Source organism: Bufo gargarizans, chromosome 8, assembly GCF_014858855.1.
Source record: "Bufo gargarizans isolate SCDJY-AF-19 chromosome 8, ASM1485885v1, whole genome shotgun sequence".
NCBI classification, from domain to species: domain Eukaryota; kingdom Metazoa; phylum Chordata; class Amphibia; order Anura; family Bufonidae; genus Bufo; species Bufo gargarizans.
Window position 1 is genome coordinate 93,254,339 of NC_058087.1, and position 14,043 is coordinate 93,268,381.

Below are 14,043 nucleotides of genomic sequence, written 5' to 3' on the forward strand. Positions count from 1 at the left end.
CCTATGGAAGGCATCGGGCTGCCTTCTCTGCCATCAGGTCCCCATCACTGCAGTTCGTGGATCTGATGGAGATGCGGAGGGAACCCAAACCCTCCGCAAACCCCCTACATTCTGCGGTCAGCTTTCACCGTGGCATACAAGGGGTTAATATGCCGGCATCTGTGTTTTCACCGATGCTTGCGTATGCAGCAGGGCCCTGGCTGTCAGTGCCTGCCGGGTCCCTTGCGATGATCGGGCGGGCGCAGCTCCCGTACTCGCCCGATCAGCCTGCCGTACATGTACGGCGCTGGTCCAAAAGTCACGTCCGCCAGCGCCGTACATGTATGGCGGAGGTCCTCTGCGCGTTAAGAACCTGACTATCTTTACACATGGGCGGTCTGTGGGGTATAGAGAGGTGTTTACCAGTTGGGGGAGGGGTGTCCCTACACAGTCTCACTGCCATTGTTAGACTACGCCAGTACACCCCCCAAGTGTTTCACGCCCCTCTGTACCCTTACTGCAGACTGCTAGCCATTTAGTTATGACATCTAGTAGAAATAGTAAAGAAATTACACAATATAGAGCCATAAAACTAGATGCTCCAGAATCGTTATTACATGGGGAATGCATGTAGCTATTAAAACAGACATGTCATTAGTGGTGACAGGTCCTCTTTAAAGTTAAATAAAATGTATAGTTACATTTTGGGGCCAATTCTGCAAAATAAATTTCACAATAAGTGCACAATGTGTGAAATAAGCCTAAGGAGACAAGCTCAAAGAACATCATATACAGTATGTATTTTACTTATGCTTACTACATGCTCAACCGAGTCCAATTCCTGGTCTTGTGTTGATGTAGTTTGATTTCTGTCCGAGGAATTCCACAGTCTGGCACCTGGAAGAGAATAATTGGTATTTAGTAATTATAAACTTTTGTATATTGCTGTCATATTACAACAATCTTGATAGAGGTCTTGGGATGTTGTAGGTAATTTATGTATAGGATAGAAAGTTGTCTTTGGAACTGAAATTAGCATTTACTGTACCTTTCCTTCCCTCAATACCGTAGCCAACAGCAAACACTTTCCATAGACATCCCTATAACAGTTTAGATAAACTGTATGCCAGATCCAGCAGTGATCTTTGAGACTGACTTCTTGGTCGCTACTTTGGGCCTCAGTGACCAAGCAATTTGTTTTCATTTTTGCATTGTCACATTCCAAGAGCCATTTTTGTGTCATCTGACGGCTCATGTGTAGCTCTTATCTCTGATTTCCTGGCCTCATAAACTCTTATTTAAGCCATATTGAGCTATAATGAGTGTTTATGAGGTCTGGAGATCAGAGATAAAAGCTACACATGAGCTGTCAGATAACAGAATTTAAAGAAAAGAGACTGTGATAGCTTGCCAACAACTGATTTTAACTCTTGTATCTTAGACATGCCAGAACATGTTTAATAAAGATCAATTGAAAAAATGATTTTAGTCCAAAATTAGTAAAATGCTTTTATGAAAAAATGTCCCAAAGGTGTCCATAGAGTTCAATATAATTTTCCTCTTTCTCTCTTAGAATATGACATCATCTGCAATAATTTCACATACTTACAGTGTTGCAAAGCATGTTTTGCTGCCTGAGGAGCAGTAAGCATGGCAAATGGATGTAGTGAAATGTTGAAGGGCTGAATCAAGCGTCCCTGTAAAATATTGATGAATAAACGAAAGTCAAAACAATATAAAAATGAATATTAAAATGTTTGATTGTTTTTAAGTTTTTGCATTTCTTAACTCATTTTATTGAAAATCAAATAGACTTGTAGTTACAGTCATAAAGACAGAAGTGATAAAGAACAACACTTCAATTCAACTCTAAACATCACATTACTCAATGATCATCATATACAGTGCAAACAAGTTGGCCGAGGTGGCATAGTGTGCAAGCACGGCCACCACTTCTGGATTGCAGGGTGGTCATGACCTCTGGAAATGAGCAATGTATAATGGGATGAAAAAATGAATCCAGACAGCAAAGGAGGCAATATGGACAATCACAATACATTAGTAAGTGCCTTGTATTAGCTTTCTCTACATGATAAATGCCATTTGCGTGAGAAGTGAGATAGCCCCTTTAACACCTTAAGGACCCGGCTCATTTTCACCTTTTCACCTTAAGGACCAGGCCATTTTTTGCAAATCTGACCAGTGTCACTTTTAAAAGGTGATAACTTTAAACGCTTTAACTTATCCAGGCCATTCTGAGATTGTTTTTTCGGCACATGTTGTACTTCATGACACTGGTAAAATGAAGTAAAAAAAAAAAAAATGTATCTATAAAAAAATACCAAATGTGTTTTTATTATCTTTACTTTTTTCACTTTTTTTTTACATTTTTTGGACCCAGACCCACTTGATTCTTGAAGATCCAGTGGGTCTGATGTCTGTATAATACAGTACAGTACAATATATATTGTACTGTACTGTATTTTACGTACACTGAACAGATCTATGCTTTTAGCATAGATCTGTTCAGCACCATGGACAGCAGGACGCCTGAGAAGGCGTCCTGTTGCCATGGAAACCTTCCCCGTCTGCCACAACTGAGCAGATGGGGAAGGGGAAGGAGGGGAGCTCCCTCCCTCTGTCCCCTCATCCATCTGGGGGCTGCAAAGGCACAGCAGCCCCCCGATGGCAGAGGGGGGGAGCTCCCTGACTTAACCCTTTCCATACTGCGGTCCGTACAGACCGCGGTATGGAAAGGGTGAAACAGCTAAACTCTGGTACAATGTGCTGACACTCTGGTACCACTGGACACCAATGCCGCAACTGCCGCACCGCCCACAAACCGCCCCCCTGCACCCTGCCACATAAATTAATTCAGGGGTGCAGGGGGGTTAAAAAAAATTAGATTTTGGCCATTTTTAGGTTTCTGATCCCTGCGGTCAGGGACCGCAGGGATCAGAAACTACATAAAGCGCTGCAAACCGCAGGTATGAATTGACCTGCGGTTTGCAATGATCGCCGATATGGGGGGGTCACAGGACCCCCCTCGGCATTGAACCAGAGTGCCTGGCTGTAGTTTAATGTCAGGACGAGTATACTCGTCCTGCAGCGCTAAGTACCGTTGCTCCAGGACGAGTATACTCGTCCAAGGTCCTGAAGGGGTTAAACAGAATATGTTCAAAACGTATCATTGAATTAACTAATGGATTTCATTTATTCACAGCTAAGACAATATCCCGTCAGAGGGAAAATATTTACGTGCGGTATGCATACATTTGGTCACAGAGTACCACCTGTTATAAAACTTAGCCTTTAATATTTTGCATATAAATGACAAAATCCCCCAAAATACACACAAAAGGAAAAAAAAGAAAAATGACAATGCATAAGAGGATAAGCATTGGGTATGCTGTTGGAAAGATGTTCCTGATTCTCTCCAAAGTGCTGGAGGAGACCGTTTTCGGGGTAGGGTAGTCACATTTGATTTGGGACCTGTCCCTAATTCTGACCCTTTTCTTAGTAGTCCCTGCCTAAAAAACTGAATAGCCGCCCAAATCCCGTGTTCAGGAACCTCCTATATGCCCTAGATTGACCCTATGGAAAGATGACATAGGCAGAGTCATATGGGGTGCCCAATATAGATTTGTTATGGCCTAATCTAGGTACACAAAAATAATAAATGCTTGGTACACATAGTTGTTATAGTTGGTATTAGATAAATGCTAAGTATACAGTAATAGATTATAAATGAATGCTTAATACACACTGTCGTTTTTCTAGATACAAAAGTAATGATGCTCAGTATATATGGTTATCTTTATGGATATCAAATAACTGCTGAGTACACAATATCATTAATACGATAGAAGATACAACTATCTATCTAGATGCCAAATACACTGTTTGCCGGTTTTTGAATACAATGATATAGGCGCCCAAGCTTGTTGCATTTGGCAACACCACGTTTATAGGCGAGAGTTTGGAACACATCAGACCATCTAAGTAACCTATGGCGGCAGGGTTCGTTTTTGTAAAGAAAAAATATGGGACATTGAGACTGTGTCTAGATTTCTGAGAATTGAATCGCATCACTATCCGTGATTATCCTTATCCCCTTACCCTGATCCCAGATTTGTTCAACCAGCTTGTTGGAGCTAAGGTGTTTTCTAAATTAGATCTAAGAGGGGCACATAATCTGGTAAGAATCAGAAAGGGGGATAAATGGAAGAAAGATTTTAATACTCCTGTGGGTCATTTTGAGAACTTGGTACTGCCTTTTGGTTTGACCAATGCCCCGACAATATTTCAACATTTCATCAATAACATTTTTCATTATTTGGTGGGAAGGTTTGTTGTCGTATACCTGGATGAGAGTCATCAGAATCATTTGAGACAAGTCTTGCTGATCCTCCGGGAGAATAAGTTATATGCCAAGATAGAAAAATGTGTGTTTGCTGTTCAAGAGATTCCTTTTATGGGTTACCTGCTTTCCGCTTCGGGCTTTCGCATGGATCCCAAAAAAGTCTGTGCAGTCTTGGAATGGGATCTGCCCGAGAATCAGAAAGTGCTTATGAGAATTTGGGGGTTTACCAATTACTGCAGAAAATGTATCTTGAATTATTCCACTATTGTCGAACCTCTGACTGACGTGACTAAGAAAGGGGTGTATTTATCTGTCTGGTCGGCGTTGGTCGGCGTTACATGCTTTTTCCACTATAAAGAAATGTTTTTCTTCTGCTCCCATTTTGTTGCAGCCTGATGTGTCTCAGCCATTTATTGTTGAGGTGGACGTATCAGAAGTGGGAGTTGGTGCAGTTCTGTCGCAGGGTCCTTCTCCAGGCAAATGTTGCCTGTGTGCTTTTTTTTTCAAAAAAACGTATGATGTGGCCAATAGAGAGTTGCTGGCCATTAAGTTGGCCTTTGAGGAGTGGCGTCATTGGTTAGAAGGAGTGATTCATCCCATTACTGTATTTACCGATCATAAAAATCTGGCCTACTTGGAGTCGTCTAAACGTTTGAACCCAAGGCAGGCCAGATGGTCTTTGTTTTTTATGTTTTTTATGAGATTTAATTTCGCCCTGGGGTCAAGAATGTCAGAGCAGATGCCTTGTCGCGTAGCTTCCCTCGGGGGGTGATACTGAAGATCCTAAACCAGAGGCAGAGGTGTTGGAAGTTCAGGGAGAGGCACCTGACTCCTGTCCCCCAGGGAGGTTGTTTGTTCCTTCTGAACTTCGCCACAAGATGTTTAAGGAACATCATGATACTGTCCTTGCTGGACACCCTGGGAGCAGATGCACTGTTGATCTTATTTCTCTGAGATTCTGGTGGCCGGGTTTACGTAAGAGTGTTGAGGGCTATGTTGCAGCTTGTGAGACCTGTGCTCGTGCCAAGGTGACTCGTACTCGGCCCTCAGGATCTCTTCTTCCTTTGTCCATCCCATCCCATCCTTGGACGCACTTGTCCATGGACTTTATAACCGATTTGCCCAATTCTTCAGGGATGACAGTGATTTTGGTGGTGGTCGACCTATTGAGTAAGATGGCACACTTTATTCCATTTTCTGGTTTGCCCAATGCCAAAACTCTGGCTCAGACATTTGTTCATAACATTGTGAAATTACATAGCATTCCCTCTAATGTGGTGTCTGATAGAGGGACTCAATTTGTGTCCAGATTCTGGAAGGCTTTCTGTACTCGCCTGGGGATTCATTTGTCCTTCTCTTTGGATTTTCAACCTCAATCGAATGGACAAACTGAACGCACTAACCAGAATCTGGAGACATATTTGAGGTGTTTTGTCGCTGAGAATTAGGAGGAGTGGTCCAAATTTTTGTCTTTGGCTGAATTTCTTCGTCGTCAGGAGTCCACTGATAGGTCACCATTTTTTGGTGCATATGGGTTTCACCCTCGGTTTGATACGTTCTCTGGGAATAGTTCCTCTGGTATACCCGATGAGGAGAGATTTGCTTCTTCCTTGTCATCTATCTGGCAGAAAATTTAAATCAATTTAAAAAAGATGGGTGATAGGTATAAACGCTGATAAGAAACGCGTGTCTGGTCCGGACCTGAATGTGGGTGATTTGGTGTGGTTGTTCACTAAGAACATTAAGTTGAAGGTGCCATCCTGGAAGTTAGGTCCAAGATTTATTGGTCCATACAAGATCTCTGACATTATTGATGCGGCATCTTTTTGCCTTGAACTTCCGCAGGCTTGGAAGATCCATAATGTCTTCCATATATCTTTGTTAAAAAGTTATGTGGAACCTGCTGTACCATCTTCGTTTCCACCTCTACCTGTCATGACAATTTCAAATTTCCAGAGTTGTTGACTCTTGTTTCCTTTGGGGTTCCCTTCAATACTTCGTTCATTGGAAGGGTTATGGTCCAGAGAAGAGAATGTGGGTCCCGGCAACTGATGTGAATGCCAGTCGGCTTCTGAAGGCCTTTCACATAACCTACCCTGATAAAGTTGGTCCTGGGTGCCTGGAGGTCACCCGTAGAAGGGGTGGTACTGTCAACGCCGGCCCTGGGATAGATCTTAGAAGTTCAGATGGATGGAAGACTCAGGAGTCTATCTGACAGATCTCTCATGTTTTCATTGTTGCTGACAGGTTTCCACACCTTCGCAGATGCTGCTCATTATCGGTCAGGTGGCTCTTTATATGTTCCGCCTCTCACTTGTTTCCCTGTGGCTGATAGTTCTTATGTGGAGTGCTCTGCTTGTGTGGTGGTTCTCCTGTTCCAGTTACATCTCAAGCTAAGTCCTTTTCCCTTTTCTTGGTGTGCCTGTCCTGACTAGGACTCATGGAGACACTAGCTCCTTCAGTTTGGAAGGAGCCGGTTACCTCTTTCCCTGTTCCCTAAGCTGAGGGTTTGGTACAGTGTTTCAGATTGAGATTTGCACATATTGTTAGCAGCTTAGGGAGAGTATCAGGGATTGCTAGGAGGTGACCTCTTTATTCCCTATGTTTGTGGTCTAGTCTGTTGTTGTTTAGTTGTGGTTCCCTTTGGTTGTCTTTCCTTCCCCGTACTTCCCGTGACACTATGACACAATTAGTGGATGGGGTCCTACCCATTCTATAAAGTGTTACCAGAATGACATAACTATGATAAGCCAATATTTAAATGAATCAATTTATTATTAGCTGATGGAGATATTACAAGATGTGAGAATGTCACATCAGACCAATCCTTGTCTAACAATGGAGGAATAAGTGTATTCCAATATAAAAATAAAAATAAAAAGTTATATTTCTATAACACAGAAAACGGGTTTTGGAGGGAAGATTTTGCTGGACTAGTTTTCAGGCTAATTTGAAGATGTCCTGAGATATCTACAGAGGAGACCCAAAAAATTACTCCATTTTGAAAATACCCCTCAAGTAATTTTTTGAAAGGCATAGTGAATGCTTTGACCAAGCATTTCATAGTATTTAGAAACACTTGACCGGGAAAATTAAAAATGACATTTTTTACAATAAAATGTTGCTTTAGCTTCATTTTTACAAAGGGTAACATGAGAAAAAGCACTGTTACTTGATGGTTAGATTTTGGCAGACGCTTTGCATAATTTGCCCTATAGTATTGCTTCCATTCTCAGGAATTAATATGTTAAAGAGGTCCTGTAACCTCTCCTGATATTTCTGTTTTAGTAACTACTATGATTCTCTGACATGCCATTCCTTTATTCTTCCTACTAGAAGTTGTGAATGAATTGCTAACAGTTTGCAAAAAAGGTCTAGATATGTGTTACAGGTTGATAGTGTGTCCCTACACCGTCTGACACTGGCAGCACTAATGGAAAAGTATCTAGTCTGTACAAGGACACATCCCCAACTGGTAACCCATAATGAACATTTATTGCAAACTGATAGTGATTCATTCATAACTTAGCAGGAATAAGAAAGGAATCAAGTTCAGGAATAAAATAAAAAAAACTACAGAAAATTAAAGCAGATTGTAAAGAATTTGTGTCAATATCTGGCTTTAACTGGCAGAAAAAAATATATAGTTGACAAAATCCATTTAAAAAGGTTTATTCAAGTTAAATAAAAACACTGGCGTCAACAGAGTGTGTGCTAAAAAAACAAAGAAAGAAGTCACACTTACCAGTTTTCTTCCCTATCACTGCCATCATTATACTCTGGTCTTGCAGCACTGATGTTATCTTCCTGGCTGCAATGGTGACATTCTGTGCACACTATTTCATCCTGCAGCCACCAATCAGTGGCCCCCACAGTATGCTGCACATAAGTGGCCACAGATTGACTGTAGTGGTGACATTGTGTTCACTGGCAGAAATGACAGAGCATTGTGCAGAAAAGTGTTAGTGGAGAACAATGGCATGACTTTGTTTATCATTTGTGGTGACTGCTACAGAAGGACAATGTTTTGTACTTATTTTTCTTTTTTGATTATAGTACAAAATAAAAGTTGCATAGTTTTACAGACTTAGGCCTCATGCACACGACCGTTGTGTGCATCCGTGTCCGTTGTTCTGTTTTCCGTGATTTTCTGCGGACCCGTTGACTTTCAATGGGTCCGTTGAAAACTCGGAAAATGCACCGTTTGTCATCCGCGTCCGTGATCCGTGTTTCCTGTCCGTCAAAAAAATATGACCTGTCCTATTTTTTTGACGGACAATGGTTCACGGAGGCACACAAGATTGTCACCCGCGTCCGTGATCCGTGTCCGCTTTTTTCCTATTATTTTCAAGGCAAACTTGACTTAGATTTGTTTTTTCATTTTTCTGGTCTGGTGATCCTCCAAAAATCAAGGAAGACACACAGAAGAAAAAACGGACACGGATCACGGAACAACGGAACCCAGTTTTGCGGACCGTGAAAAAATACTGTCTTGTGCATGAGGCCTAAGTCACATCCTATTAAATATAAAAAAAGGAGTAGAGAAGAGTAAAAAGAAAAAAGATAAATGTCTAATTGGCAAGAGTTTGACCACTGGTGTGTCTGATATTAAGAACCTAAACAGTATAGCCACCTATATATAGTCCCCTACACTATTTAGGTTCTTAATACAAGAACACAGTCCAAGTGAAAAGTCCAACTGCAGGGGACCTATACACCAGTCCAATTATATATTATATATATATGTATAATGATATTATATCAATATACCTATAGATATCCCTGATATTTCAAGAATATGCTACTAAAATATGGTGCATAATAATATGCACCATATGTAACAAAGTTATGTAAAACATTATCAGGCACTACATACAATTACATTTTTACATACATTCAAAGTAAAAGTTACAACGTTAACCAAGATGTCTGTAACAAAGTTATGTAAAAATGTATGTAGTGTCTGATAATATTTTACATAACTTTGTTACAGACATCTTGGTTAATGTTGTAACTTTTACTTTGAATGTATGTAAAAATGTAATTGTATGTAGTGTCTGATAATGTTTTTATTTGTTTTACATATCCAAAATATTGAGAAAAACAGTACTACACGACAAAAGCTATCGGTTCTTATGGAGTCGCTGAACTTTATTCAGAGAAGTACGAAAACTTGGAATAAGAGAAGACGCTCTGAAAATTGGTGCTGCTCGTGCATTAGGCTAACTATACATTGTGGACTTCTAAATTTGGCAGGTGTTTCTACAGAATGATCGCCAGCTGGCTTATTAGAAGGTAGATAGTAAGATCTTTTAAAGATTCTTAAGAGGTTCGTGCGATTCATACGCTTTTATTAATAACTTCATAGTCTTTTATTAGCTTGGGATTTAATAGCTTCGGGAAAGCTGGGTACTTCAAAGAAACCTGCTAGATAATAGATAAATAGATACCTTGATAGATAGATAGATAGATAGATAGATAGATAGATAGATTGTTAGATGGATGGATAGATAGAAAGAAAGTGGAAAGATAGGCATTTAGATAAATAGATATGTTATAGATAGAAAGATAAATAGATGTTTGATAGTTAGCCATGTTATAGATACAGTGCTCACCATAAATATTCATACCCCTGGCAAATTTTGACTTAAAGTTATTTTTATTCAACCAGCAAGTAATTTTTTGATGACAAATGACATAGGTGTCTCCCAAAAGATAATAAGACGATGTACAAGCGGCATTATTGTGGGGAAAAAAAATTTTCAGCTTTTATTTACATTTGAGCAAAAAGGGTCCAGTTGGCGTAAAAAAGAAGAAGCCTTCAACCCAAAGAACACCATCCCCACTGTCAAACATGGTGATGGAAACCTAATGCTTTGGGGGGGAGGGGTTTCAGCCAAAAGACCAGGGAACCTAGTCACAGTAAACGGCACCATGAAAAAAAGAGCAATACATGAGGATTCTCAACGATAACATCAGGCAGTCTGCAGAGAAACTTGGCCTTGGGCAGCAGTGGACATTTCATCTTGACAATGACCAAAAACACACAGCAAAAGTGGCGACAAAATGGTTAGCAGACAACAACATTAACGTTTTGGAGTGGCCCAGCCAGAGTCTAGACTTGAATCCATTGGGGATTTGTGGAGGGAGCTAAAGATCAGGGTGATGACAAGAAGGCCCTCCAACCTGAAAGATTTGGAGCTCATTGCTTAAGATGAATGGGCAAAAATACCTGTGGAGACATGCAAAAAGCTGGTCTACAATTATAGGAAGCGTTTGATTTCTGTAATAGTCAATAAAGGCTTTTCTATTGATTATTGAGAAGGGTATGAATAATTTTGGACTGGACACTTTTTGCTCAAATGTAAAAGCTGAGAAATGTTTTTTTTTCCCCCACAATAATGCCTCTTGTACATCGTCTAATTATCTTTTGGGAGACACCTATGTCATTTCCCGTCAAAAAATTACTTGCTGGTTGAATAAAAGTAACTTTAAGTTAAAATTTGCCTGGGGTATGAATAATTATGGGCAGCACTGTAGATAGCTAGATAGAAAGATGAGTAGATAGATAGATATTAGAAGATAGATAAATAGCTAGATGAAAGATATGTTTTTAGATATTAGAAGCTTGATAAATATATATACATATACATAAATAAATAGATATATGGGTAAATAGATGGCTAGATAAATAGATATGTGATAGATAGATAGATAGATAGATAGATAGATAGATAGATAGATAGATAGATAGACAAATAGATAAATTGTTATATAGATGGTTAGGTAGATAGAAAGATTGTGGATAGATAGACAGTTGGTTAGAAAGATAACTAGATATGTGATAGATAGATAGAGAGATAGATAGATTAGCTAGATAACTTCATATTCTGTTGATATATTTTTGCTTAACCCCTTAAGAACATAGGGCATACCAGTACGCCCTAATTCCCGAGTCCTTAAGGACTCAGGGCGTACAGGTACGTCCTAACTTTAAATAGATATTCCAGCGCCGCGGGGGTTAATCGTAACGTGATGCCGGCTGAAATCATTTAGCCGACATCCTGTCACAACGCCGGGAGGGGTCAATTCAGACCTGCGGTTTGCTGCGCTTTCTGCAGCTTCTGATCCCCGCGGTCCCTGACCGCGGGGATCAGAAACTTTAAAATGCCCAAAATGCCGATTTTGCACCCCTGCATGATTTAATGCCGGCGGGTGGTACAGGGGGGGTTGTGGGCGGTAAGGGCAGTGCGGGAGGCAGGCAGTGCGGCAGGCGGGATCACGATCCCCCGCCCGCCTCCTCTTGAAAATTTGTTGGCGTCTAGTGGTTATACCAGGGTGTCAGCACATTGCTGACACCCTGGTATAAACGGCTGACATCTGTGCAGATGTATTATTATACAGACATCAGACCCACTGGATCTTCAAGAACCAAGTGGATCTGGGTCAAAAAAATGTAAAAAAAAGTGAAAAAAGTTAAGAAAATTTTTTTTGTTACTCATGTTACTTTCCCCGCACGGTGAACGCCATAAAAAAAAAACTATTTTTGCCCACCTTACTTCCCAAAAAAGGTAATAAAAGTGATCGAAAAAGTCGCATGTATGCCAAAATAGTACCAATCAAACCGTCATCTCATCCCGCAAAAATCATACTCTACCCAAGATAATCGCCGAAAAACTGAAAAAACTATGGCTCTTAGACTATGGAAACACAAAAGCATGATTTTTTTTTTGTTTCTAAAATAAAATCATTGTGGAAAACTTACATAAATAAAAATAAAGTATGCATATTAGGTATCGCCGCGTCCGTATCGACCGTCTCTATAAAAATATCACATGACCTAACCCCTCAGGTAAAAAATAACATTAAAAACGGTGTAAAAAAAGCCATTTTTTGTCATCTTACGTCACAAAAAGTGTAATAGCAAGCGATCAAAAAGTCATATGCACCCCAAAAATGCCAATCAAACCGTCATCTCATCCCGCAAAAAATGAGACCCTACTTAAGTAAATCGCCCAAAAACTGAAAAAACTATGGCTCTTAGACTATGGAGACACTAAAACATTTTTTGGGTTTTAAAAATGAAGTCATTGTATAAAACTTACATAAATAAAAGAAATTGTATACATATTAAGTATCACCGCGTCCGTGACAATCTGCTCTATAAAATTACCACATGAGCTGACCTGTCAGATGAATGTTGTAAATAACAAAAAAAAAAAAGTGTGCCAAAAAAGCTATTTCTTGTTACCTTGCCGCACTAAAAGTGTAATATAGAGCAACCGAAAATCATATGTACCCTAAACTAGTACCAACCAAACTGCCACCCTATCCCGTAGTTTCTAAAATGGGGTAACTTTTTTGGAGTTTCCTACTCTAGGGGTGCATCAGGGGGGGCTTCAAATGGGACATGGTGTAAAAAAAAACAGTCCAGCAAAATCTGCCTTCCAAAAACCGTATGGCATTCCTTTCCTTCTGCGCCCTGCCGTGTGCTCGTACAGCGGTTTACGATCACATATGGGGTGTTTCTGTAAACTACAGAATTAGGGCCATAAATAATGAGTTTTGTTTGGCTGTTAACCCTTGCTTTGTAACTGGAAAAAAATATTAAAATGGAAAATCTGCCAAAAAAGTTAAATTTTGAAATTGTATCTCTATTTTCCATTAAATCTTGTGCAACACCTAAAAGGTTAACAAAGTTTGTAAAATCAGTTTTGAATACCTTGAGGGGTGTAGTTTCTTAGATGGGGTCACTTTTATGGAGTTTCTACTCCAGGGGTGCATCAGGGGGGCTTCAAATGGGACATGGTGTCAAAAAAGCAGTCCAGCAAAATCTGGCTTCCAAAAACCATACGGCACACCTTTCACTCTATGCCCCTCTGTGTGGCCGTACAGTAGTTTACGGCCATATATGAGATGTTTCTGTAAACGGCAGAGTCAGGGCAATAAATATACAGTCTTGTTTGGCTGTGAACCCTTGCTTTGTAAGTGGAAAAAATGGGTTAAAATGGAAAATTAGGCAAAAAAATGAAATTCGCAAATTTCATCCCCATTTGCCAATAACTCTTGTGCAACACCTGAAGGGTTAACAAAGTTTGTAAAATCAGTTTTGAATACCTTGAGGAGTGTAGTTTATAGAATGGGGTCATTTTTGGGCGGTTTCTATTATGTAAGCCTCGCAAAGTGACTTCAGACCTGTAGTGGTCCCTAAAAATTGGGTTTTTGTACATTTCGGAAAAATTCAAGATTTGCTTCTAAACTTCTAAGCATTGTAACATCCCCAAAAAATAAAATATCATTCCCAAAATAATTCAAACATGAAGTAGACATATGGGGAATGTAAAGTCATCACAATTTCTTGGGGTATTACTATGTATTACAGAAGTAGAGAAACTGCAACTTTGAAATTTGCTAATTCTTCAAAATTTTTGGTAAATTAGGTATTTTTTAATGCAAAAAAAATATTTTTTTTTACTTCATCTTACCATTGTCATGAAGTACAATATGTGACGAAAAAAACAGTCTCAGAATGGCCTGGATAAGTCAGTGTTTTAAAGTTATGAGCACTTAAAGTGACACTGGTCAGATTTGCAAAAAATGGCCAAGTCCTTAAGGTTAAATAGGGCTGAGTCCTTAAGGGGTTAAATCACGTACGCCTTTGATTTATTAAACACGATCGTATATAATTAAAAGCAAATTTC

General features: G+C 39.8%; 1 protein-coding gene across 1 annotated transcript in view; it reads right to left on the bottom strand.

Moving 5' to 3' along the window:
* C8H2orf80 (chromosome 8 C2orf80 homolog) overlaps positions 1-14,043 on the bottom strand; it is a 159,740-nt gene that overhangs the window by 4,385 nt on the left and 141,312 nt on the right. Inside the window, exons 8-9 of the mRNA XM_044304482.1 lie at positions 1,589-1,661; positions 797-876 (exon numbers count right to left, since the gene is read on the bottom strand). Coding sequence (XP_044160417.1) covers positions 797-876; positions 1,589-1,661 — 153 coding nt within the window. The remainder of the gene's footprint in view (positions 1-796; positions 877-1,588; positions 1,662-14,043) is intronic.